This window comes from Podarcis erhardii (genome assembly GCF_964252035.2).
Source record: "Podarcis erhardii genome assembly, chromosome: 4".
Lineage (NCBI taxonomy): Eukaryota > Metazoa > Chordata > Lepidosauria > Squamata > Lacertidae > Podarcis > Podarcis erhardii.
The window spans coordinates 57935113-57962437 of record NC_138508.1 but is presented as its reverse complement, the minus strand read 5'-3'; the positions used below and the strand labels follow the sequence as shown (position 1 = coordinate 57962437).

The following is a 27325-nucleotide window of genomic DNA, read 5'->3' as shown; positions in this document are numbered from 1 at the left end:
AGAGATATGTAAATTTTAATGAGGACTAGCTCAGACTTCATAACCTATGCTGGTAGAATGTATGTAGAATGAGGAAGGAATAATAATAATAATTTATTATTTATACCCCGCCCATCTGGCTGGGTTTCCCAGCCACTCTGGGCAGCTTCCAACAAAACACTAAAATACTGTTAGAGACTTCAGATTCTGTAAATTCAGAATCTAGACCAGAATGGAAAAATCCAGGCAGCAATATTTTTTATTGACTTTGGTTTATTTGTCAGACAAGCAAAGCAAAGTGGGTACATTCAGCAAAAATGAGAGAATGCCCACGAACACCAGGGGCAGACAACTTTTATACCTTTTGGCAAAAGCACAGTTCAGCCCTTGACCCACCCCTTACACATTCCTGCTCAACCAATTAAAGAATTGATGGTGGCCCTTCGGTTCCAGGCTGCGTTATCCACTAGGTGGCGCTGCAAGTTTAAAATCTATCTGACCTCTTTGCAATTCCTGGTAAAACCACATCGGCCATCCGTGTTCTCACCTTATTTTGTGGTGGGCTACATCTTTCCTGTTGTTCGCTCTATTCTCGGTCTGTTTACTGGAATTGGGTCAGCAGCTAGAGCAGGTGTGAAGTGCTCAGACCACATTTGCTGCATTTGCAAAGAATGCTTTTGCAAACAGAAGAGAGATAGCTTTTAGCCTTTTAGTTTGCTTTCTAAGATGGCTTTCAGCTTATAAAATGGCTCCAGCCTGGCTCTCCAAAGTGGACCCAGGTGGACCCCTGGTCCTCACTCCTTCATTCCCCCCTTTCCATCACGAAAATGCTGACCAATTCCGGTTCATCATTTTCGTTTTGATGGATCAATAGGTACCACATCATAGAGAGCCAGATGGGAAAAGTTGGCATGGGAGGCCAGGGGACTCTTTCCCGCTTTGGCCAATGCCAGCAAAAATACATGAACATCCAAAGAAAGAGGGCAGTACATACCACTCCTACCCACCAACCTCAATATTTCCATAGTTCCTCCCACCAATACTCGGGGTCATTCCTAATATTCTTTTACTGCTGAAGGGCCCACTGATATTCATATTCAATTATTTGCTGGGCCTCAGGGGTGACTCTCCACCTTATTTCGGAAGCTCCTACCACTTGGATCAACTTCCCAACCATTCCCGGTGGGTGGAGACCCCTGTGGTCTCCTGGGAGAGTACTATATCCAAAAGGGGCTTCTTCTTCCACGTAAATGATGTTGCACCCACAAGAATATATCCACCCCTGCAATGGCCTGACACACGGGGTGACTATATCAAGGGGTTCTGGTCCCAATACCAAAAGTCCTAGTGGTGCCTCTAAATTTGCTGGAGAGCAAGTCTCTACCCTGGGGATGCTGCCCTCGGGCACCCCTCCCATCCAATTCTTCTGGAACTAGGTGCCCTGTCTGTCTACTGGGTGGCAACTCTTATGCAGCCACAAGAATACCCTGCCACATTCAAGGGTATTAGGTGTGGAGTTACCAGGCCCAGTAGTTCAGGCAGTATTCTGGGATTTTGGGAGACTCGAGCCACCACAATAATCAGAGGTGGGACTGCAGAATTTACAGGCACCTGTTCAGCAATTTTAATGTGCACCTGATTCAGACACCCTCCCATGCAACACCTGGAGTAAGATTTTGGCCTGGTTTGTCAAATGGGGTTGATATATCGCTTTACCATGTAACCAGCGGGCTATTCTCCCACAACCACAAGAGCAGTCTAGAACTCGATAGATTTCGACCGATCCTGCAGCTCTCCGGAGGAGCCACATCCAAGTGCGCTGGGCAATGCAGTGAATAAAGAGCCACAGTGGGAGAGTGGGATGCTGTACTGCGGCCGCCCTATTGAACCCTCGTTCCCAAGAGCCAACGCGTATGCCGTCCCTTACCACCGGCAAGACGAACCAGTCATAGCAGAGGTCAGCAGGCCAATAGGGTTGGTATGGCTCGGTAGGGTCAGGGCAATAAGACATAGAGCAAATCAATACAGAAAATAAGAGAGAAAAGATAAAGTCTTTGTGACTGTCCTTGTGATGAGTAGTCGCAGGATCTCGTTGCCCGTGGCTCAACGCATTCCCGGTAGCGTCAAACACAAGGTGATGATCAGCTTCAGAGGGTCAGCAGGATTTCAGACGCGTGTGATGTACCCAGGGGATCACCTCGGCTACTTTCACTGCAGTTGGGGATGAGGGGGTTGCCAGACGCTGTCACCCAGAGGAACTGGTGAACCGGCTCAGTGAGACTGCCGCGGGACTGCACGATGTACGCTCGAGGGAATACCTGGAAAGGAAGCAAACACACACACGACAAACAAAGGGATTGCACTTGTCCTTGGGTGATGTGATTTTTTTTTCATCTGCCCCAAACTGGCGGGGATGTCTCGGACGAAAGGAGGTGGCCTGCCATACAAAAGCTCAAAGGGTGATCTCAGTCTCTTGGTTGGTGCACAGGACACAGTTTTGGGATATAGCAGCAGTTAGTTATGTGCTTTAGCAGCTGGGCTTCCCAAATGGGTGGATTCGTGGTAATTCTTCACAATCACGCTGGCCAGATGCTGGGGCACCAAAAACACGGCTGTCTGGTCCTTCCTGGAGCGTTGCTCCTTCTTGGCTGGCCCACTGCCGTTCATCAAGGGTGTAACGCGGTTCCACATCATCTGGAGTGAGTTCTGGGATTATTCTTTTGGCATAGCAGGCATTTCCTGGAAATCTGGGCTGCCAGTTGATAAAGGTTGGCTATATAGACATACTTCTCCAGCTGCTTGGTTGTGACATCTGGCCTCATGTGGGTGGACTCATAGTATCTGGTTTGTTAGCAGTGCTTAAGATCGCTTCTGGGACCACTGCTCCAATAACTGAGGCTGGGGCTGGTTACCGGGCTGCTTCCTTGGCCACTCTGTCTGCCAATCGATTTCCCTTGGCCACTTCTCCTGGTCCAGTCTTGTGTCCATAATCTCAATGCAATCGTGTGTCTGCTCCTCACCTTCTCCTACCGGCAACAGGGTAGCTGGGTTGAGGGCGATGGTGACCACTGGTGGAGGTTTCAGAGCTGCCTCACAAGCTGCATTATCTGCTTTCCGGTCGCCTCTAGTGACCATGTTCCGACCTTTGCCATGGCCTTTGCAGTGCATCACATCAATCTCTTTGGGGGCCCATACAGCTTCTAGTAACGTCTCAACTTCTGGACCGTATTTCAGAGCTTTCCCGGCTCTTTCCATAGGGCGCCATGCGCATGCAGGGTTAAGAAGGCATATTTAGAATCAGTATAGATGTTAGCCTTGCATCCAGCTGCCAATTGCATGGCAATGCCTTTCGCTGTTGGACTTCACCTCAAAGGACAAATAACTCTTGGAGACTTTGGCCTCCTCAGAACTCTTGGAATGGCTTGCCTGGCCTGCACCCCCACTTTTGGGTGCTCTATTGCCTGAGGAACAGCTTGCCACTGCCTTTTCAGCCTTTCTCCAACACACAGTCCATCACACAGATGCATTGAACCGTAGAAACAACTTCCCAAAACAGCCTCAGCCCCCTCTGGGCTTGGTACTCTTTCTGGGCATCCTCTAGGTCCCTCTGGGCTTTCTGGGCGTCCCACAGACCCTTCTGGGCTTCCAGGTCCCTCTGGTCTGGCTTCTACTGCAGCCTGACATGCCGTCTTCACTGCTTGCCACACAACCCAGGGCTGCTCAAGAGCATCAACCACGTCTGCTTCACAAGCCTCCACTGCGCCTGTAAACTTCTTAATGGGCTGGGCAACGCCTGTTTCAGCCTGTGTACTTTCCCATAGGTGCTTTTCTGCCAGTCAGTAATACATGCATTTTAACCAGACTTCCCAATTGGCTCCATGCAGCCTTTTACAGGGGTAATTCTTATGGCCTTGCTGTTGCTGAGCAGGCATCTTCCTCCCCTTGGCTGCGGGTCTCTGAATGCCTACGGCGGACCCCTCAGGTCCCTGGGCTGTGAGCCATTGCCGTGCCTAACACTGCTGCCTTTTCTTTCCTCCACTGCCTTTTTTTTCCCTCTTCTCAGTCTCTCCTCTTTGTTCAAACACCTTCTGGGCGATGGCCATGATCTGAGATCTGCACATGCCCTGGAACTCAGGCTGTTTTTGGATTTTGGTTCTAATGTCCTTTGCACATTGTCCTATGATAGGTACTTAGAGCATTGCGATTGTCCACATTATTTGGGTCCCACTGTGGGTTGGTTAAGGGATATCGTTGAGGCCACTCTGCCTCCTGAACCTGCTGTTCTTTTAGGTGTTCTAGAGCCTGTGTATTAATTCTCCTCCTTTCCTCTGAAGTAAAGAGAGTGTTCAGCAATTGCTGACAGTCTGTCCAGGTAGGCTCATGTGCTGCAAATATAGAGGATAGCAAGTCCACAATTGCCTGGGGCTTCTCAGCAAACGCAGGGGTGTGGGTCTTCCAATTCATCAAATCAGTGGTGGTGAGGGGGACATATTGAAGGGTGAATGTCCTAGGCTGTGGTGGCGGGGCAGGTGGGGCAGAGACATTGTGAGCACCGTCTTGCCCTGCCGGAGGTGCAGGGGGTGGAGGTGGTGGATTGTCAAAAACCACGCGAAGGGGGGTCAGGACTGCTGTCCCTGCCTCTACACTGGACGTGGGCTGATTGGATCTGCACTGTTTTAGGTACTTTCAAAAGGCTTTTTCTCGACCCCTGTAATAAGCGTCTGCAGCATCTCGATACATAGTGGTCGAACTTCTGTATTTGCTCATCTTTTTCCTCAATTCTGTAAGACTGGGGTATAATTCATCCAGGACCTGGTCACTGGGCTCTGCCTTGTGTACTTCTGGGCTGGCTGGCAGCCCCCCCTTTCCTGCTTTGGCTCCTGGGGCCGCATATCGGGGCAGCGGTGGAGCTTTGAGGATATGGGGCTGTCCCTGTCCTCCCAAGGGGCCACTTTTGCCTCGGATCCCTGGTAAATGGGCTTCTTGAGGCGTTTTCCTGCCTGTGCTCCTTTAATTTCATTGATCAGTCTTATATTTCTTCAGCCAGGGGGGTGGGGGGGGTTCTCTATTATCACGTAAACCTCTAGAACTTCATCCATGTTCACAAACTCATCCAAGTTAAATGGAGAAAGTTCTTCCTCTTTTTTTTTTTTAGTTTTATGCAGTTTTTTTTTTTTTAAACTTCTAGTAGCTCTGCCAGCAGACACCTGACCTTGGCTGCTCACACCCTGTGGTCAGCTTCAGGTGTCCGGCTTGCTTCTTCATCTGTTCCCTCATCCTTTTTCTGTGGCAACTAACTTGTCAACTGTGGTGGCCACAAAGATGCAGGTCTTCTCTTGAGGCTCCTCTGCCTAAGCCTCAAACCAGGGGTCTGTTACAGTGTTCTCTGAGACACACCTGAGCTCTGAGCCATCCAGCTGGTGCCTGATTAAGAACACCAATTAAATTGTCCTCCCTGTCTCAACTGTAACTTCTATAGGTCTGAAACCATTTCGTATTTCCTAGCCATAGACCACCTCTCACTGGTCATCAGAGAAGCTAGGGGGCTGCTGGTGGTTTCCCTGATGTGTTCCAAACTGCCGCTGGTCACAGAGGTACCCAGCTCTTCCCTAACTAAATTCTGGGATTTAGGTTGACCTTCCTGGTCAAGCTGTAATTACTATAGGGATCAAAACTATTGGAGGTCTGCAAGGCTCATGTGCTTCCCAGTTCAGTAATGGGCTTTGGAGAAACTAGGAGGCTTGCCTTACTACCAAAGCCACAGCTCAGCAGAGAATTCTCCAACTCTGCCTGGCTGAACTCTTGCCTTCATTGAGGTCCAGAGATCTGAAAGTTTTATATACACTCTAGTTCTATATACTAACTTGGATAACCTAAGGGATCTCTGGAGCGATCCCCTCCATCGCTCCCAGAGCTACATCTGAGTCTGAAACTCTTACCTAAGTAGATACTCAGCCTCAAAGAGATACTCCTTGTTGCCCTGTCCCAGCTAGAGCCTCTATGTTTCTTCCCAGTTCACACAGAGTGCGCAAGCGTTCTGGCGTCATCACAACGCCATAGTCTCCGCTGAATCCTTTCTTGAAATTGTTCAGCATGCACTGTAGGGGAGTTATTGGACCTTTCGAGCCACCCCCTCCCATATTTAATATGGTCCTTGTGCAGCGTCCCCAAACACCAAACACACACACATGCAGTTCCCAATTTTCCTTGCCCAGTCGAGCTCGCGCTGCTGGGAAACGAAGTACTTATTGGTTCTACCCCAGGGGAATACCCTGGGGTTACACACACACATGCACCAAGTGCCTCTTTCACTGGACGCTGTACCACACACTAGCCTCCCGGTTCCCCCCCTTTTTCCTTTCTGCCTTCCTTATACCTTTAAATCCTTAAGCGTGGGTGGTTTTCAGGGGCCAACTCTACCCTTACTGCCACCAAGCACGCTGGACAGGTGATCAGTCTGTCCCTTCTCCTTAGCCAAGGAGGTTTCCTATGTCCTCAGGGCCCTTTGCCCATGTACTCACCCCAGCCGGCTGGTCTCTGCCCTGTTCTCCCAACCTCGGTCCTTCAATCCGTTGTCTCCTCTCACAGGATCCAGCAGAAGGGTCAAATTGGCTTCGCCCTCCTCCGAAGAAAAACCTCGGTGGCGCCAGGAGTAAGCGGCCTATTGGCCCTTCCCCTGCGTCCTGCCTAGAAAAGGACAAGGGAGCTGCCTTCTGGTCTTTTTGAGGACTTAAGGTCCTTGATCCGAGTCACCTGTGGCACCAGAAATGTTAGAGACTTCAGATTCTGTAAATTCAGAATCTAGACCAGAATGGAAAAATCCAGGCAGCAATATTTTTTATTGACTTTGGTTTATTTGTCAGACAAGCAAAGCAAAGTGGGTACATTCAGCAAAAATGAGAGAATGCCCACGAACACCAGGGGCAGACAACTTTTATACCTTTTGGCAAAAGCACAGTTCAGCCCTTGACCCACCCCTTACACATTCCTGCTCAACCAATTAAAGAATTGATGGTGGCCCTTCGGTTCCAGGCTGCGTTATCCACTAGGTGGCGCTGCAAGTTTAAAATCTATCTGACCTCTTTGCAATTCCTGGTAAAACCACATCGGCCATCCGTGTTCTCACCTTATTTTGTGGTGGGCTACATCTTTCCTGTTGTTCGCTCTATTCTCGGTCTGTTTACTGGAATTGGGTCAGCAGCTAGAGCAGGTGTGAAGTGCTCAGACCACATTTGCTGCATTTGCAAAGAATGCTTTTGCAAACAGAAGAGAGATAGCTTTTAGCCTTTTAGTTTGCTTTCTAAGATGGCTTTCAGCTTATAAAATGGCTCCAGCCTGGCTCTCCAAAGTGGACCCAGGTGGACCCCTGGTCCTCACTCCTTCAATACAATAACCTATTAAGCATTAAAAGCTTCCCTAAAGAGGGCTGCCTTTAGATGTCTTCTAAAAGTTTGGTAGTTATTTTTCTCTTTGACATCTGGTGGGAGGCGTTCCACAGGGCGGGTGCCACTACCAAGAAGGCCCTCTGCCTGGTTCCCTGTAACTTGGCTTCTCGCAGTAAGGGAACCGCCAGAAGGCCCTCGGCGCTGGACCTCAGTGTCCGGGCAGAACGATGGAGGTGGAGACGCTCCTTCAGGTATACTGGACCAAGGCCATTTAGGGCTTTAAAGGTCAGCACCAACACTTGGAATTGTGCTCGGAAACGTTCTGGGAGCCAGTGTACCCCAAGCACACAGGAGCAATCTCCGAAATAGAGGCGACTGGAAGATGGAACATGTACTTGGTGATAACATGCTATCTGCAAAGAGAATTGCAAAGTAGGCTGATGGCTGGTGCAGGTGACTGTGAGGGGTGTGTCACATACACCTGTGACTTGCTCTGCAGAGCAAAGGGTTGTATCTGATGCACCTTTCACTACATTAGTTCTGAGAGGTCAGGATCTGAGAGAATGTGCATGTTCCGGAGTGTATTGCACTTTGGAAACCAGGGAACAGTGCCAAATGTCATAAACACCAGCATACTGTGCCATTGTGCAGTGTGACTCCCATGCCCTGATTGTGCTTTTGATATGTGGCAAATACACAACTGATACAGCATTTAAACACACAGACTGGTTTCCCCGAATGCACAGTCAATGTTCATCTGATGTCTTGATTTGCTGCAGTTAATTTAGTTTAATTTCTTCTTGCAAAGATGTGGCGTATTTTGGATATAGAACAGTAGACGCCTTTCCTTTTGGTGCTATCCTATGCATGTTTACTCAGAAACAAGTCCCACTTCAAAAGGAGTTATTCCCAGATAAATGTACACCAATAGAGCTGCAATCCCAGCCAGGCTTCACCTATCCTTATTGTCTGGATAAACGAGTGGTTAAAATAAATTGAAAGATACAGTGGTACCTCAGGTTACATATGCTTCAGGTTATATACGCTTCAGGTTACAACTCCGCTAACCCAGAAATAGTGCTTCAGGTTAAGAACTTTGCTTCAGGATGAGAACAGAAATCGTGCTCTGGCAGCGCGGTGGCAGCAGGAGGCCCCATTAGCTAAAGTGGTGCTTCAGGTTAAGAACAGATTCAGATTAAGAACGGACCTCCGGAACGAATTAAGTGCTTAACCCGAGGTACCACTGTAATTTACTTATATTACACTAGTAGCCTTGTACCTGACATTGCTTGGCAACTCTCCTAAACAAACATATCAGAAGTTTAGCAAGGTTCAGTCTGCCGTCTTCATTAAAAATGGCATCCAGCTGCATCCAAACAGAGACAAAAACCAATTCTTTGATCTCAGGAACCATTGTGCAAAATTTTGTTATGACATCTTTGGAGGTGTCCAGCTGCATAGCAAATAAACAGCAACAACTTCTAAAATATTTAGTAAATTATTTTTTAGAACTATCCTCAATACTGAACTGGGTTCTTTGGAGACAATTCCTTTAGTGACAGTGCCACCACAGCAGAAGGCCCTACTCATCGTTGTCCCCAATCTGACCCGTGATTTGGAGCAAGGCTCCCTCAGATAACCTTGGTATATGAATGCTCACTTTGTTCCCTAAAGTAATCTGGGCCATGACCACATATGTCTTTAAATGCTAAAACCAGCACCTTGAGGCAGAGGGCCTTCTCAGTAGTGGCGCCCACCCTGTGGAACGCCCTCCCACCAGATGTCAAGGCAATAAACAACTATCTAACTTTTAGAAGGAAGTTTTTAATGTTTGATGTTCTATTGTGCCTTTAATTCTGTTAGGAGCTACCCAGAGTGGCTGGGGAAACCCAGCCAGATAGGCAGAGTATAAATAATAATAATAATAATAATAATAATAATAATAATAATAATAATTTTTTCTGAGAAACAAAGGGGAAGCCATTGTAATTCTTTCGACACAGTTGATAAGTTGCTCCCATTGGCTCATTTCCACCAGGTAGTGTGCGGCCACACTTAGAGCCAACTGAATTTCCGAACACTCTTCAAAGGCAGCCTTATGTAAAATAGCAAGTAGGCCAGGGAGATTGCCAAGGCATGAATCACAGAAGCAAGCAGCAAAGGGGAGAAAGGCTTTGTATACTAGTATACCCATACTAGTATACTTCCGTGTTCCTATAGCGTTCCTCAAATGACATCACTCACAATCGCCTTCATGATCACAGACTTGTGATAATCAAAACTGACTGAGTCCCATACACGTTGTGGCAGTTGTGCCACCTGGCAAACTGCCGAGCAATTATCACTTGGCAGAGTTTCGGCGGCATTTTACGCCTGTGATACCAAGTTGGGATTCAAAAAGAGGGCAATGACTTCGCACCTGAGTTCATTAAAGGAATATGAGGTATAATCTGTCTTCTGTTTCTCACATGGGCTTCTGCATGGACTCTGCGCCTTTAGTTGATGCAAAGTTTCACTAAAAGCCTCAGTAGCACTGCTAGGCGGAAGTATGGGGAAATGAAGGATGACGCCATTGCGAAAAAGTGGTGTCAATGGGATTTCCCATCCAACTCCCCTGGAAGCAAATACTAGCTTCAAAGGAGGGGTGCCTCAGGACCAAGGACCATGGCAAGAGAAGGAAGCGTTAAACTCCCCTTCCACACCTGCCAAAGTTCCCATCAATTATTAGTTCCCACACAAATGGCCTTTGGATGGAAAAGCTGCATATTAAATCCTAAAATACACTAAAGTCTTTGGCCCATAGTTTACTGGACCCAAAGGCTTTATTTCTTTGATAGACACAGTTCAAAGATTGAACTAAGTAAAGTAGGACACTTTTTCCAAAAGTGGAAAGGTGGAGTAATCTTTTTGCCAAAATTACAAATAGTAACATTAAAAAGAAATAGCAAGAGAATCTTAGGAAATTGCTCAAGCAAAATCAAGCTTGGTTGTACAGTACACAGGTTTGCTTGTTCCCTGAATTAAAATGACCAGCCAAAAGTCAGGGTAAGTATCCAAAATGGAAGCTGCATTCTTAGATTGCAGGCCTCGGCAGCCTTCTTTCTAAAGGTAACAGATGTGAAGAATGGAATGGAATTGCTTTATTGAAAGAACTGCTCCTTGGCATGTCAAAACCTTCATGAAAGGGTGAACTATCCCTTACTTTCAAGCTTTCGCAGCAGCTTCAAATTGTATAACTTTTAAGCAATTAAGGTTGTTGATACCCTGTAAAGATGCCGTTGGTTGTACCTTGGTCCTGTTGAAGTCAATAACCTGCAATTACTTCAGATGTAACCGTAGTCTGACCCTTGTAGATATTTCTTAATCATACCTTTGAACTCAGGATGAAGTGAATTGTGGAAAACACAAGATAATCTTGAAGACGTCTCTCAGAGCATTGGAGCTCTCTATCTAGCCTGTCACTCAGGACCATGGAACCCGGTTGAATTCACAAGAGTTTGCAACTGAGAATGGCATTCTTGGTAGAGATTATTTCCAGAAGGGCAGCTGTATTAGTCTGTTGCAGCACAAAGCAAGAAACAGTCCTGTGGCAGTTTAAAGATGAACACACTTACTATGGCATAAACTTTGTGTGGACTAGAGTCCGCTAGATCTGATGCATAGGTTGTTTTGCTGAGTAAACATACATAGTTGTTTTTGGTTTGTTTTTGAGATGGGGGCATGATCAGTTGTGAAGTCACAAGGAAAGGAAATGCAGAAATTGCAGAGGGAATGCTATTACACCAGGAACTGCAATATTAAAAAACCAGCAGGAGAACTTTTTTGACTGTAACTGAAAGTGGCAAAACTAGAACAAAGGAAGTTCTGTGGAAAGTTGCATGTGAATGTGTGAAATTGCAATTCATCAAGAGGGACAGTTGTGGGGTTTGTTGGTTTGTTAGTTATTTAGTGAGCTAGTTTAAAAAAAAATGCTACATATGTTAATTTGCTTACTAATGCTAGGATGTCTAGATTATCAACAACTGTTTTGTGAATAGTGTTAATTATGTAATTATGACCATCCTGTTACTTTTTGCATTTCACTTCTCTTTGGCCTCACTGTTAGTGTTTACAATCTCTGCCCTCCCCCCAACCCCCCCCCCCCGAGTTTGTGCTTCTGGGATATCACTTAATGAATTTGATGAAGTCAATGGCAGTCTACAGAAGCTTATACACAATAAACTTGTTTATCCATATGCTTCCACCTGAACTTGTTTATCCATATGCTTCCACCAATTTCCGCTCTTTCTGTAGGTGATGATGGCTTCTGTGTTCACATCCAACAAAACCATCAGGGTTTGCCCTTTCCTCAATGGAGATATCGAAAACCCAGAGACTAAAACCAACAACAGCAACACATGGATTCGTCCTAATTTGCCCAGCAGATGTACATGGAAACCAGGAAAACCTATCTCAGAATCACCTCACAGCTGTGTACCTATGTAAGTAGCATTTAGAATTTTACAAATTTCCTCTCAATGTCCTCTCCCACCTTGAGAGGTTCCTCCGAAATATATATTGTATGAATCACAAAGCAGATGTTCATAAGTGGTATTGTGAGCATATTCCAGAGATTCAGCATGTGGTTTTCATGCTCCCCCCATCTAGTTTCACACTATTACTAGCGAACGGTACAGTCCCTTATTCCCACTCCCCACTCCTGGATTCCCTCCTTCCAACCCCCCACTCTCTCTTTTTTTAGCTACAATATTTTCATTATTGATATTCAATTGTTCAGCATGCTATACAGTACTTACCATAAGCTGCACACATATATTCTATACCTGTACATCTATCTGTATACGTATGTACATGTACATCTGGTTGAACATCTGAGTAAACCAAATGCATAATCACCTATATAAGCCTTTGGCAACCTGGTACCTTCCAGATGTTTTGGACAATCATTTGCATCACAGTTTAAAAACATCTGGATGGCACCAGGTTGGTACTATAGTAATGTTCTGGTCATTTCCTTCTGAGCCTAATTTGGATGAGCCTAATTTGTCCACAGGGTGGCTTCTTATTCTTTGTTGGTTCTCAGCTTTTGAATTACAAAATGAAGACATTGCAAAGTTTCCCAGGAACCTTTTTCATATTCCCATTATGAACATACATGATTTCCATTGCACGTTGGTCCCCCAAGGCTTTCTTCAGATTTGAGGGGCCCTGGCCAGAGTATCTTTGGGTGGGCCTACTCCTCTGTCAGTGAGCCCAGGTAGGCTTAACTGCCAGTGGTGTCAGTTTCCCAAGTATTCCTGCATGACTGGGCCTTTTAATTTCTCACTGTGTTCCAAGGTGATGCTTGGTCAAGGACATTGTGGCGAATTAAAAAGGTGATGAGATCCCACAGCCTGAGGCTGCCTGGAGTGCTGATCCCTCCTCTCCCCCCCCCCCAAAAAAAATTGAGGGGCAGACATCTGCAGTGTAATCTGCCAGGGTGCTGGAACCCAAAAGTTACTCAAGAATGGGAGGTGTTGATGGTGACCCCCTGTGAACCGCATTTATTATGATGGGGAAAGCAGGGGAAAAACACCCTACATCTCTAGACTGGGAGACTTGGAAATGACCATCCAAGTCACTGAACCAGAACTTCTATGGTTGTGTTTGTGCTCCCATTTACTGTGCATTCACTGCATTTCCATTGCTGGGGTTTTATTCCATGTTCACACAACTCTTCAGAATGCATATCTGTCCTGCACTTTGTTGTGAAATACTGCTGTTCGAAGCATTGTATCTCAAACCAGCTTTACATCCTTTGGAGTCCTTAAGTAGTTCCTAATTCATCTCCAGCCAAGGTGCAATAACTTTGCATAAAGTAAATACATCTCCTTCCCAGCAGCGTCAGTGAAGCCACACTAACATGAACAGCTGGGGGTGGGGAGAGTGCTGTGAACACACAAGTGAAACAACTGCACTGTGCTCTAAGGCGGTAATGTGGACAAGTCCTACATTTAAAAGAGATTTAGAAGACCAGCTGCAGTGTGGCACAGACTCATTCTCATCTGAGTTTCAAAATGCAAACAGTAATGAGTGGCACCCTTAAGGCTTCCCTCTAATCTGTCTTTCATGGTAGCTGGTTTGTGTGAAATGATAATAGCTATTCACTGCATAAGCGAAAGAGCAGTAAATCTGTTTAGAAATTGCTCGGGGAGGTGATCTGTCTGAGAGCAGAGCTGCGGCTTCCCCTATCACAGGACCCACCTGCACCAGCAGTTTGGAAGTAGTGCTTAGTTCAGCTTTTCCACGTATGAAAAAGGCTGTTAGAAATACAGTGGTACCTCGGATTAAGTACTTAATTCGTTCCGGAGATCCGTACTTAACCTGAAACTGTTCTTAACCTGAAGCACCACTTTAGCTAATGGGGCCTCCTGCTGGTGCGGCACTGCCGCTGCGCGATTTCTGTTCTCAGCCTGAGGTAAAGTTCTTAACCTGAGGTACTATTTCTGGGTTAGCGGAGTCTGTAACCTGAAGCGTATGTAACCCGAGGTACCACTGTAGTTCTCAAAACCCAGAAGCACTTCTGGGGGTCCTGTTTGTTTCATAACAAAGGGAATTGGAGAAAACAGCATTTTGGGCAAAAGGGCTGATTTATCCTCTCAATCTGACATAAATGAATTAATTTTGGAACAATTATGAAGAGGCTTTATAAATAAAAGAAGACATTCCTTCCATGTCATCAGATAAGGTAGCATTGGTTGTTGCAATGTGTTCTTTTTACAATATAACTGGTGCAACTTCTTGCAACTGCCCAGTACGCTTAAGAGCAGTAGCTTATTTCCATCTCACGACTCAAAACCAAACCAAAGCAAATTGTTGGGGGGAGGGTAATGAAATTCTCTTGCTTCTGCCAAGATCTACAAACCACCATCAAATTTAGCAACACCAAAGTATTTCCTAGCTGTCCATTGTAAGGATTTTTTAAAAAATCATTAAACTATAAGAGAGGAAGGCGGAAGAAAGAAACCCTGTTCTTTTTTATTAAATGTGTAGGGTGTGCAAGAGCTATACACTTCACAAAGTAAAACAGAGTTTCCTGCTCGAACCTGTGCAAGATAACATAGATCTGTAACCGAATGCTTCCTGTAGTAAAATGAGTTAATGATAAGCAGGAGGATTTAGAAGTCATTTGGGATATCCTGGTGACTTGTTTGTTTAAAATGTTAGCTCTATCTCTTCTAAGTACAATATGTACTAAATGTTAAAGCACCATAAATCTCCAGACATACCTACCTAGCTCAGGTGGGGAGGGGGCGCAATTTTCTCAAGGAAGGACTTCTTTTTAGGTTCGCTTTTCACTGCTAAGCAATGTATTGTCGCTGGGGAAAGTGGAATTATTTTACCACGATGAAGGGATACTCTGATCTGAAGCAGTTTGTGGGATGTGGGAGTTGCATGAGAATCATAAGCACTTAGTTAGGGGAACATCTCAGGTACGATTAATATCAGTTTAAAACATTGTTCATTTTTCTTGATAATTTTGCTAATTAGAAAACTGTTTTCTCCAAGAGTTCACTTTGCATTCTTCTCTGTCTGGCAAACTTGTCACCGCTGAATGTTGCTCCTTTCTCATACATGAAATGAAAACTGCAAGTAGCTGAGGCAGTCAGTTTCAAAGCACACGCACGATAAATTCCAGTCCCCTAAGAATATTCCAAAACATTTAATTCAAAGAAAAGCCCCTAGAGGGAGCTCTTTTACATATTCTCTAAGAAGCTGTGCCGTGCCAAATTTATGGGATTGGAAAACTCAGTGATTTCTTATACCAAAAAGGCCTGATCCACACCTCTTGGATTAATTTGCTGTCCACCCAGTCTTGCATTTCTCCAGATGTTCAACTAGAGCTTACCCAGATATAAATGGTCATTTTCAACCCGTATTTTGAGAGGAAAATACTTATCTAAATACCCATGAAAGGGTTGTAGCTGAGCAGTAGAGCATTATTATTATTATTATTATTATTATTATTATTATTATTAAATTACATTTGCATACTGGGCAGATGATACTATGCAGACCAGCTTCCTGTATCCTTATAGCAGTTAAGTATTTAAGTACACAGAATCACAGAATCGTAAAGTTGGAAGGGAACCAAAGGGTCATCAATAAGAGTAGGAAAATGAGAGTACCCCTAAACATTTTTAAAGAAAAAAATAAGCACTGTTTAACCCTTTTCAGCCAGCAGCGGGCGTGACCAAAGTGGCTAATACTTTCTCTATCTCACACACTTAGGGATGGGGAGGAAATTCAATTTGGTTCACTTTTAAAGTGGAACCTACCTCACACGCACAGTTTCTGAAACAGTGCACAACTTGAAAAACAGCCATCCTTCAAAATTCGCACTTATCCGAATTTTTCAGTTCCACACTACAGCCAAGGAATGTGTACAAAAGTGTATTATACGAAGGGAAATTGCTTTTTTAAAATGTGTATGTTAGGCAAAAACTACATGCCAAAATGTGTACATTAGGATATTTTTTCACAAATACACTGGTGAATTTTCATGAGGGTTTTTTTTTTAATAAAAAAATCACAATTGTTATGGAAATGTGGAAAATGGAAGATTGGGGGGGGGAGGGAAATTGAGAGAAACTAAAACTAACAGATTCTCCCATCCCTATCCACCATACATACTGTACTCATAACACACACACACAAATGTATTTTGAAGAATCTAAAATCATTGTGAATGTTGATCAATATAGTATTATCTTATTCTAGATGTAATCTGCCCTGAGACCTTATGGTGAACAGAGATATTTTAAATATTAAATGTTATAGAAATGCTGAAACAAACAAACAAACAAACAAGTTCCTCAAATGTTGCTGTGTGGCTCTTAGTCGTTAATATATAAAAATGTTTATTTTGAAACTCCACAAAAAACTTTTTTTGTTCCATAAATTATTCCATTTTGTTCTTTCTCCTAATGCAGTCCAAAAGAACCAAAGATTCTGTCATCTATTTTGGAGAAAATTGGACACACCCCTCTGGTCCGTGTCAACAAGATTTCAAAAGCCCATGGGCTGAAGTGTGAGCTCTGTGAGTGTCCTTTTGCTTTCATTCCACTTGTCAGATTTTTTCCTGTATGCTGTGTTACAGGAGTTCAAAGTATCAGTGATGGGAAAAAAGGGTCATTTAAGCATACAGACCCTACTAAGGAATGATTTGTGCAGAATGCTGGGAAACAGAGGTAAATGGGTGCTTTGGGAGCTGCTGAAAGTGGGCTTTGAGCCCTTTCAGTTAAAACCTGCCCTTACTTGTATGACATCAAGCGAAGGGTGAGTGGGCGTGGCTTACCCCCAAAAGCCTCATGGACCAAATGAGGAAGCATGGAGGTCCAAGACTGGCATACAAGCTGGAGGGTCCCTGCTATTTACACATAGCAATATTTTGCAGTGCTAACTGAGATCAGAGGTGAATGAATCTAGAGAAGGGAACGAAAGCCTTATTACAAATAGTTTATTTTTAGCCACGATAAGGGCTATTAGCTACTTTGGGAATTGTTAGGGGTCTCCTGAAACTTCTCAGCACCCTTAACAAACTGTGCTTTCAGGGTGCTTAGGGGGTTCTTAGTGGTATGATACTGCTCTGTGTAGAAGGCTGAGGGGACCAGTGTCTTAAAAAAACAAACAAAATTACTTCTTAGAAAACGTGATAACAACAGTAATAAGGGATCTTCAGTCCATGTTCTAATGTGTGAGCTTGATGTGAAATTCCAGTGGCCAAGTGTGAGTATTTCAATGCTGGAGGAAGTGTCAAAGACCGAATGTCCTTGAGGATGATAGAAGATGCAGAAAGAGCTGGTACTCTGAAGCCAGGAGACACACTCATTGAGCCTACTTCAGGAAACACAGGTGAGGAGAAGCAAATAGCTTTTGTGCTTTTTAAAACGGCCTTTCCACATGACAAAAGACACCCTTTGTTTTATCTTTAACATTACATTTGTGCCAGTACTGTGATATGATCATCCACCTCCATAGAATGGATGCTCTGCTACATGGATCCCCTTGACACCAATGCCCTGCTTGTCTTTGATCATTCTCTCCCCACAACATCATCATCACCATCATCATCATTATTGAAGAAATATGTGTGCTTTGGAGCTGATGAAGTGGTGCACACGGTTCTATAACAGCTTTAAAGGACATTTTAAAACAACCACAAATTTAAAAATAGGAAAGGTTCACAAATGGAGATTTCTCCAAGGGACGAGGTCTGTAATGGTTTAAGAGCCGTATGAAGATGTCCATGAGTTGTCACCGCTGCATATACAGGCAGCAGGTTCATTTAGGAAGCAAGGCTTTATGTAGCAAAGAATTAAACCAAAAATAATCTGAAGAAGTGTGCATGCACACGAAAGCTCATACCAAGAACTGACTTAGTTGGTCTTTAAGGTGCTACTGGAAGGAATTTGTTTTGTTTTCAAAAATAATAAAAGTACTTTTTTCTTAAGTTAACCCAAAAGTTATTTTTAAATATGCACACATAATATATACATGCATGCATACAGAATTATATGACTATTGTATATGCATTCTGGGTAAATGCACCAAAAGGATCTATTCTCCAGTTCCTCAGTCTAAAGTGTGAGAAGATCCCATCGGCAGGTCAGTGTGTCCCCTCGTGCTTCCCAAAGGGATTACGTCTTCAATCCTATTCCTTTTGTTCTGCCCTGGCATGCTGAATGAGATCACTGGGAGGAGGAGGAGGAGGAGGAGGGAGCCCTTGCAATCTCTGTGCACTTCAGCAAGTCTCTCACTTCACCCACAGCAGTGGAAATCAGTGTGCATTGCTCCTGTGCTCTGCATTGTATTCCTGAGCATTTGTTTGATCTTGGTCAAATATAGCAGCCATTTCTATAAAACTCCATTGACGACAGGATATGTAAACTCCGGGTGGTGGGCAAATCTACCCATTATTCCCCATAGCAGAGAAATCCGTGATTCGTTTCTGAATCCGCTTTGCTTCTCCTCTTGCACTGACACCTAATGCTAAAGCCCCAGTCGGCCTCCTCATCTCAATGAGGGACAGCTGCCTTGGCCATTCATTCCCAATGAAACCTGAGTGCACAGCACAAGCACACTGCAAACTAGTCATGGGAAGGGCTTAACATCTGTGCCGTTTTTGTTCTGCACACACACGGATTAGGTGCAATTTGCTTTCATGCCCTATACTATAGGAAACACAATTATCCCCTTTGTTTCTGCTTCGCTTGTTAGAAAGAGACTACTCCAATCTCTTTTTTCCTGTAAGCATGCTGCAAGGCTTTATGATCTCATCAACCTTACTCCACCGAGTCTTGAAAAACATAAACCGTTCTTTTATGCTTCTCAGCGTTCCAATTTATTCGGATCAAAGAGCTACAGAAGTCTCTGCGCAGTCGTAGGGTGAACCGGTGGCCATCTTGAAAGTGTAATTGAGCAACTCCCATGGCTCCAGCCAACAGTTTTCTGATATTAGAAACCATACCAGACCCTGCTGAGCTTTGCGAAGGCGCTAGCAGTTTTATTGCTGCGCCACATCCTGTCTATCTAAAAGTCAGGGCTTGGAATGGACCAAGATCTTGCCTAGGACTTGGGCACTGCTCTGCTTCCCCTCTGCCATTATGATCTTCTCTCATAGGGAAGACAGGAGGCGGAGGGGGCATGATGTCTGAACAACTGCCTCCTTTCCTACAGACCCCTCCAGGTGTTAAGGTCAACAGAGGGGACCCATTTGTTAGTTCCACCAGTTCCACCTCCCTCAGAAGTCCATGAAGTGGTGGCGTGGGAAAGAGCATTCTCTGTGGCAGCCACTTAGTTGTGGAATTCCCTCCCCACAGAGGTGTTTGTGGCTTTTTCACTATACAGTCGTACCTTGGTTCCTGAATGCCTTGGAACTCATACATTTTGGCTCCGAACGATCAAAAACCGGAAGTGAGTGTTCCAGTTTTCGAACCATTTTCAGAAGCCGAATGTCCGGCATGGCTTCCGCAGCTTCCGATTGGCTGCAGGATGCTCCTGCAGCCAATCGGAAACCGTGCCTTGCTTTTCGAACGGTTCTGGGAGTCAAAGGGACTCCCGGAATGCATTCTGTTCGAGAACCAAGGTATGACTGTACACCTTTCAGTGAATGCTGAAGACCTACCTCTTTACCCTGACCTTTGACACTTGAGATGTGTGCTGTCAGAACCTAACCTATTTTGTAATCTGTTTTAATTCTTGTAACTCGACTTGGGACCTGCTGGTGAAGAGCAAGTAATAAAGACTTTATTATAAAGTTGACGATAATAATGATAATGATGGTAAATAATAATAATGATGATGATGATGTCTTTTGAGGAAACCCAGTGGGGTGGCTTTAACTAAGCAGTCAGCAGGGCAGATGGGAGAAAGGGCAACTGAGCTTCTTGTGTTCTGATTTGCTTCAGAACTTACTGCACCTTCCTCCTGCATGATCCACTCTGCTCAGGTTTACTTTCACACCCACACCATACATTTAAAGCACATGGCTTCCCCAAAAGAATCCTGGGAAGTACAGTTTACCCTCACAGAGTACAGTACCTAGTGCTCTTAAACTACAATCCCCAGGTTTCTTTTTGCTACAAATGCATGTGGAATGTGCTTTCAGTGTATGCTGTGGGACTCTAGATCCAGTGTCGCATCATACAGCTTGCTTCATCCTGTCTTAATGTTCTCTGGCTACAAATATCAAAGATCCTCAATGGGATACTTCAAGAGCTGTTCCCTGGTTTCTTTTCTTCAAAAGTGAAGAGTTGAAAGTTGCTCAGTTTAGAAGTGGGAAAGAGAGGCGGTTGGAAACATCTGCTTATCTTGCTACTGTTGAATAACTCCTCTATTTGTCTTGTTTTTGTTTCCTTCATACTTGTCCACCAGGGATTGGAATTGCCCTGGCAGCTGCAGTGAAGGGCTATCGCTGCATCATTGTAATGCCAGAGAAAATGAGCATGGAGAAGGTGAGAGAGGGGAGAGTTCTCCTGACTGATTTAACATAAGTGGCCCCAGCCATGGTCAAAGTCTGTTTTGATTTGAACTGTCATAGTTTCTCCCATCCGAATGCTTCATAAAAGAAAAACTAGCCAACCCTGTGCGTTTGAGGGGCTTTGCAAGGGGGTTATCTGTTGATCCTTAGCGCCTCACAGAACATAGTGAAGCCACTGCCGGATTAGAGTATCACCATTACAGATAACTTGAAATTATTAGATGTAAAAAGGCTATGTCAAAGGTTGTAATCCAAATGCCAGTTATGCTAGAGTGCAGGAGGAATCGCAGTCATGGGTTTCCTTGAGCTCCAGGGCAAACAGATGGCTCAGAGTTTATTTTCATGCTGGGCAGTAGCTTCATGTGTTGCACATCTCCATGATGCACACACAACTGCCCCCAATGTGGAAGTCAATGGGAAAGCAAGTGGCGCCCTCGTGGAGCTGGGAGATGAGGCCCCGTGATTTCTTATGGTGTAGATTATGCTGAATTTCTCAGTGTAATTTCAATGACGTTGTAGCAGAACTGTGTGGCCGTTCCTTTGCATGTGTAGAATTGAACTCCTTGTTTGAAATGAATGGAACAGCCTCCACAAAGAGGAGCTTTGTGAGCATTTGGGACCTTGGATCTGAGTAGTTATCTTCAGGGAAACTCATGCTGCAGTCCCATTCACATTTTCTGAAAATCAGTCCCACGGAAGATGGTGCATACATTGTACTTCTACATGCATAAGTATAGGGACTACATTGTCACTGTGAACCAGCATCAATCTTGCTACTCTGCCTTGTGGTGGCTACAGTTAAACCAGCATTGGTATGGGGGAGTAATATGTTGCTGCTTTTAATTAACTATTTTTTTAAAAAACTTGCTTGCCTGACCTTTGAGATGGACCAAAATTTAAATTAAAAACCCTTAAATATGCATTTTATATGTTGTGCATTTCTTTTTTCTTGTGAAAGACTTGGAGGCTGGAAATCTGGAGCTTACGTACCTTTCGCCCCTCCAGGTGGATATCCTGAGAGCCCTCGGGGCTGAGATTGTAAGAACTCCCTGCACGAGATACGACGCCCCAGAGTCAAATGTCCGTGTTGCTTGGAAACTGAAGAATGAAATCCCAAACTCACATATTTTGGATCAGGTAATATATTTCTTATTGAAGTGCTTTGACTGAATTACTTGATTTAAAAAACAACAACTTCTACCCATCTAATTTGTTGATACTAGCCTGTGATTCAAAAATATGTGATTTCTAATGCGTACCTGTTAAAAAAAAAATTCACAGCTTCTTAGTAAACATAGTTCAGGCATTTGGCTGTAGGAGTAAAACAAAGAAGTTCACAACCTATTGATACACTCATCCATGTTTGCTCTCTAACTCTGATTTGCTATGCTTGGCGGGGAGTGGGAACTAAACTGTTCATTCTAGGCATCATTCCTTCTGTTTTCAGTGTTAAGGTTGTTATTGCTCAACTTGAATGGAGAGAGTTCAGGATGAGGAAGAGCTACAGAGCAGCTGGTCTCTCAGCTGATCTGATAAGGGCCCTGCTGCCACTCTCTGTCTCTCTCTGTGCTGCAGCCAAAATGATCTCATGCACTGCTTGTGAACTTCCCAGAGGCATCTTGCAGACTATTTTGTTCTGATCTAGCAAGGCATTTCTTTCCGAGAGACTTCATGGTTATTATCTGTCTGCTTTCTCTACAGTGCTGCATTTAACTCCATCCATTTGACAGTAACTTTCCCTTTTTTCTGTTCCCCTTACGACAATAGTACAGAAATCCAAGCAACCCACTGGCGCACTATGACACCACAGCTGAGGAGATTCTGGAGCAATGTGACGGTATAATTAATAATTATTTTAGGGATAATCATGCTGCTCAGCTTACGTTGTTTTACAGAAATGTCTTAAGAAATGGTCATGGATATAACTACCGTTGCCTCTTCTCACTATTGAATTGCGCCTCTCCTGATTTGTAGGAGAATGAAAACCATGGGTGATATTCGATGAAGTTTTATACAGCGCACACCCATTGAAACGAATGAACATGACTAAGAGAGACCCATTAGTTTCAATGAGATTCCTCTGTGTGCAAAATTAGTTGAGGTGCAGATTACTAGCTTGTGGTTATTGCCTTTTACAGTGAAATGTATTAGGGCCGCAATCAAATATATGCTTAAGACTCAATGGATTTGCTTACAATTATCTAACCCTGATAGTTTATTAATTCCACAATTCCACAAGCAGGGGTGACAACTTGAATAAGATATGGGGGGAGGCAGGTAAGTCCCCGCCCATATAATTGACCACAAGACACGGCACACACACCCTTTGAATGGCAATGTCCATCAACTGGGGGGGGCGGCCCCTTCAAGTATTTTAGTGGGGGGTTGAAGGGACCTTGGCCTCCAGGAGTTAGCTCCTATGTCCACAAGTAATTCAGTAAGTACCAGTAGTGGGTAGCATGGTGGGGCGTTGGCACTGACCTGACTTGCCAATAGCTGAATCACCACTGATTATTGGGAGGCAGAGAAGCAAAACAAGGAAGAAGAAGGTGGATGTGTTGCAAATTTACCAGCAGGGACAACCCATTGCTTCTAATAATGCATTTACATGGTGCCAACTTCCCCACTGCCTCTCCTCTTTCCCTCCTGGTAAGCAGTAGCAGCAATGACTCACTCACCGGAAAGTCATGTAAGTGTTGCCATCCCAACATGTAGTGGTAATTGCACAAACGTAAAAGGAAACAGTTCCTAAAAGTTCCTAGTTAAGAGCTCCCACAATTTCATGCAGCTGTTGGCTTACTGTATCACACAGTAAAAACGTAAAGTACGAAGGGCAGCTCCATTTCCTCAAGCCTGCACTGCAAAAACACAACAGGAAGTTGTAGCCAATGAACAACAGTTTATCTTAATTAAAGCTTAATCCTAAATGCTTGTGTTTTATTTTGCTGTGGATACTGTTCTTATTGTCAGTGGACCATTAATTAAGGTTGCATAGGAGTAGAGCTATGCATTTTGGAGTTTGGGGAAAGGTATGCTGTCTGAATGATTGATTGATTGATTGATTGATTGATTGATTGATTGATTGATTGATTCTCCCACTGCAGGCAAAGTTGATATGTTTGTGGCTGGAGCTGGAACAGGAGGCAGCATCTCTGGAATTGCCAGAAAGTTGAAAGAGAAATGTCCTGAATGCAAAGTAAGTGAAAAGGCTTGTTTGGCTTGGCTCAGACATCCAGGCCCATGGGAACATCATTCATGCCACCAGGGCCTGGGGAGGCGGTCCAACACAAGCCAACTTTTTGCTTCAGCAAGGAGATTGTACGGACATCCATTTGCTTCCCCAAGTGTGCCAGACTCTTTCTGCTCCTGAAGGAGTTGCGAATACCAGATGCACACAGCTAAATTCTTATGCGCAGTCACCATGCTCTCACACAGTAGCATTTACATGTGCCCCTGAAACCTAGGCCTTGCCCTGACCAGGCAAGTGAAGTTTCCTCTTTACTTGAGGGTTCCAAGGATGGGATACTCATTTTTGTGTGAAGTTGTTGGTTGTTCCTTTATTTTTATTTTTTAATTAATTTGTTAATTTTCCTTCACAGATTGTTGGAGTGGATCCTGATGGCTCCATTGTGGCCCTGCCCAGCTCACTGAACACAATCTCAGCAGAGGATACCACAATGGAGGTGGAAGGGATTGGACACGACTTTATCCCAACTGTCCTTGACAGATCTGTAAGTGGCAGCGTGACGAAGATCAGGAGATAGAGAGATGTCACTTGACTCTGAATGAAAACTTTCAGAATCACATGAAGTGCATTAAAAGTTGCTAAGGGTGGTTGATTCATTGACTATGTACATGGCAGCTGCTTAAGACAAGGCCATTTCCCACGGCTGCATTTCAAGTCACATTTGCACATTGCTGTTCACGCTAGAGCAGGCATAGGCAAACTCTAGCCCTCCAGATGTTTTGAGACTACAATTCCCATCATCCTGGACCCTTGGTCCTGTTAGCTAGGGATGATGGGAATTGTAGTTCCAAAACATCTGAAGGGCCGGAGTTTGCCTATGCCTGCACTAGAGTCTTCCCCAAGCCGCCACCCTCTATTCATGAAGTTGTCACCCACTCATGGGCTGTCATCTGTCTATGAGCAAAAGCTGTCTAAAATGTACACATTTCAGCTTAACTGTGAAGTGAATGTAGCTTATGTTTTCAAATTAAACTGAAGTTGATTTGAGGAAAAGGACATCGAAGTGCGGTATTTCTCAAGAAACTACAGGATAGATATGGATTCTGGCTAATTTCATGTGCAAATGGCTTCCAATACCAGCAGTGGGAGCGCACTGGAACCAGAGTTGAATGGTAGCAATGTCCACGGCCCTAGTACTCATTATCATCCAGCAAAAGCCATAGGAGAGACTCTGCTGCAGCATCTCATATAACTTTTAATCATAAATTGAAGGGAAATGGCCTGAAATTGATTAAAACAGCAGTGTACTAACACTGCAACCAGTGGGTGTTGATAGGCAACATTTTGGTGCTTTTTAAAAGCTGCCTGATCCTGTCCACGTTTACTCAGCAGTAAATTTCACTGGCTTTGATGGGACATAATCTCAAGTATGTGCATTGGATTGCAGACTAGCTGAAAATGCTTTGAGAGAGGCGTACTTCTCGAAATATTTTTGTCCCTCCGATAACAAACATTTTCCAGGGCTGCAAGTGAGACTGTATTTGTATATCCCACCTTATCTTTGAAAAGTTTAGGAAAGTTAAAAACAGATATAGTTAAGCTTACTGAAAGGAAAAAAAATGATCCTCTTTGAAACTGCCCTCAACTCTGAAGAATCTGTTGGATCTCTGCCCGTCCCATTTCGTGTAGCAGAGGTGCAAAGGCCCCATAAACCTTAAAGCTCCATATTTTGTTTCTTTTCTAGGTGATAGATCAGTGGTGCAAGAGCAATGACAAGGAATCCTTTCTTATGGCACGAAGACTGATTAGAGAGGAGGGCTTGCTCTGTGGTAAGCATTGTTGAAGATCCATTGTTTAAATCATACCCTTTGCAAATGGCAAATGACTTCTTGGAAAGCATTGTTCAGAGTCTGAGCATAAAAGTTACCCAAGGAACCAATTCACAGTCTGATTTAAAGGCCCTTTCACACAATCCTTATTTTCATGCCATAAGTATACAGTTGCTAATCATTTACTTGTTGTGTAGAATCCAAGTCTTTCCTTGAAGTAGTGTTGTGCAGATATTGCATTTTGAGCACTCAGAACTCTGTGTGCAAAAGCAACATAACCCTCCCTCTGTCTGTCTCTCCAACATACATATCCAGTGCTTTTTTCCTAAAAAAAATGTTTAGGGGTACTCTCATTTTTACTCAAGAAAATCACCATTTTATAGTTCAAATCAGGAAAAATAAATACAGTAAATGGACAAAAGTACAAAGATTCACAAAATATTTAGGGGTATGCATACCCCTGTGTCCCCCCCCCAGAAAAAAGCACTGCACATATCTGTTGCTATGCCTTCTGAGCACAGCATGGAATCTGGTTGCATGGAAGGTCAAAGGTCTCTGTTGAATAGTACATGGAGCATCTTCACTACTGATTTGCCACGCACCTCCCCCACACCATGCAATTTTTGTGGTAGTTTAAAATGCTCTGCTTTATTTTCTGTTATTTTTGTTGTTGCCATTTTAAAAGATAAGCTAGATTAGGGGTGAGCAGAAGGTAGATCAGGATCTGCTGCAATGCCTTCAGACGTGCATTTGTTCAACAATAGGATCAACAATGATAGGGCTCTCTCAACACACACCCTTGCCCAGTATTTTGCAATCTATGGGCACGGTGCCGCTGGACGAAGGTGTACTTTTTGGGCACAGAATGGGGTGAAGTGAATTTTGTGTGACAGTACTGAACTCATCTCTGGTGCCGAAAACAGAAGGGGACCCAGTTCCTTAATTCTTGGTGTATGATCTCCACCTCTGCCTCCCCCACCTATCCCCCCCCAAACTCCATTTGGTGAATCTTGGGGTTCAAATAAAAAAAACAACAGAGTAGATTCTGCAAGTTTGGTATCTGCTCACCTCTCATTTATACCTCTGTAGAAGTAGCTATACACAGCTTAGAACTCTACTGTCTAAGAAAGACATTTATGTTTGATTTTTTTTTAAAAAAAATGCAACAACAACACTGAACACTAGCAAGGCTGCGTTCTTGCATCAGTGCCCCACCGTTGGCTCAGGAGGGCACCAAGTGGGAGATGGCTGTATCTAAATTGTTTGATTGTTGCTCATTGAGTAGTAATCTCTTTCTTCTTGTGGCAGGGGGCAGCGCAGGCAGTGCCATGTCTGTGGCTGTGAAAGCTGCAAAGCATCTGAAAGAGGGCCAGCGCTGTGTTGTCCTCCTGCCTGACTCTGTAAGGAACTACATGTAAGAGACAATGCCTTCTTTCATTTCTGCTCTCCTGTCTACAGAAGCCCATGGGTTGAAAACACTCAGACGTATGTGAGAGGAAGGATCTGTAAGGATAGCAAAAGAATGTGAGCTTGTTGCTCTCGTACCACATTAACAGCAGTGCGGAAACTGTCAACAAAGAAGCAGGAAGCGAGTTTTATGAGGGACTAATTCTGTTGATACCAGATACTTGTAAATCGCTAGACATGAAATTACTTTCAGTTCAGTGATGTGGAGGGGAATGAAAAAAGACAGCTCCTGTTATTGTTACATTATCGCATGGATAGTGTTATGAAAGTTTTATAGCTCTCAGTGGAAGAAACAAGTCTTGCAAGTCATATCACCTGTTACGGATTTTAGTATATGGTTCACACCCAGCCCAAGTTTTTCTAGAATGACTCTTGGGACCTTTGCACACTTATCATTTCTAGTGGTCTAGTTGTGTATGTGTGCGGATTGTTTTTGGCATGCTGCCACATGACGCTG

At 44.2% G+C, this 27325-nt stretch overlaps 1 protein-coding gene across 2 annotated transcripts in view; it reads left to right on the top strand.

Annotated features, from left to right (window-relative positions):
- Positions 1–27325, top strand: part of LOC309340084 (cystathionine beta-synthase-like) — a 36505-nt gene that overhangs the window by 3962 nt on the left and 5218 nt on the right. Inside the window, exons 1-11 of one of the 2 annotated variants that reach the window (XM_081858594.1) lie at positions 10825–10885; positions 11658–11845; positions 16337–16443; positions 17124–17258; positions 20280–20359; positions 21391–21522; positions 22153–22222; positions 23490–23581; positions 23985–24116; positions 25317–25401; positions 26710–26815. In XM_081858594.1, the coding sequence (XP_081714720.1) occupies positions 10874–10885; positions 11658–11845; positions 16337–16443; positions 17124–17258; positions 20280–20359; positions 21391–21522; positions 22153–22222; positions 23490–23581; positions 23985–24116; positions 25317–25401; positions 26710–26815 (1139 nt within the window). In that variant the 5' untranslated portion in view covers positions 10825–10873. Of the gene's footprint in view, positions 1–10824; positions 10886–11657; positions 11846–16336; positions 16444–17123; positions 17259–20279; positions 20360–21390; positions 21523–22152; positions 22223–23489; positions 23582–23984; positions 24117–25316; positions 25402–26709; positions 26816–27325 lie in introns of those variants that run through there. The other variant, XM_081858595.1, reaches the window with a different exon arrangement.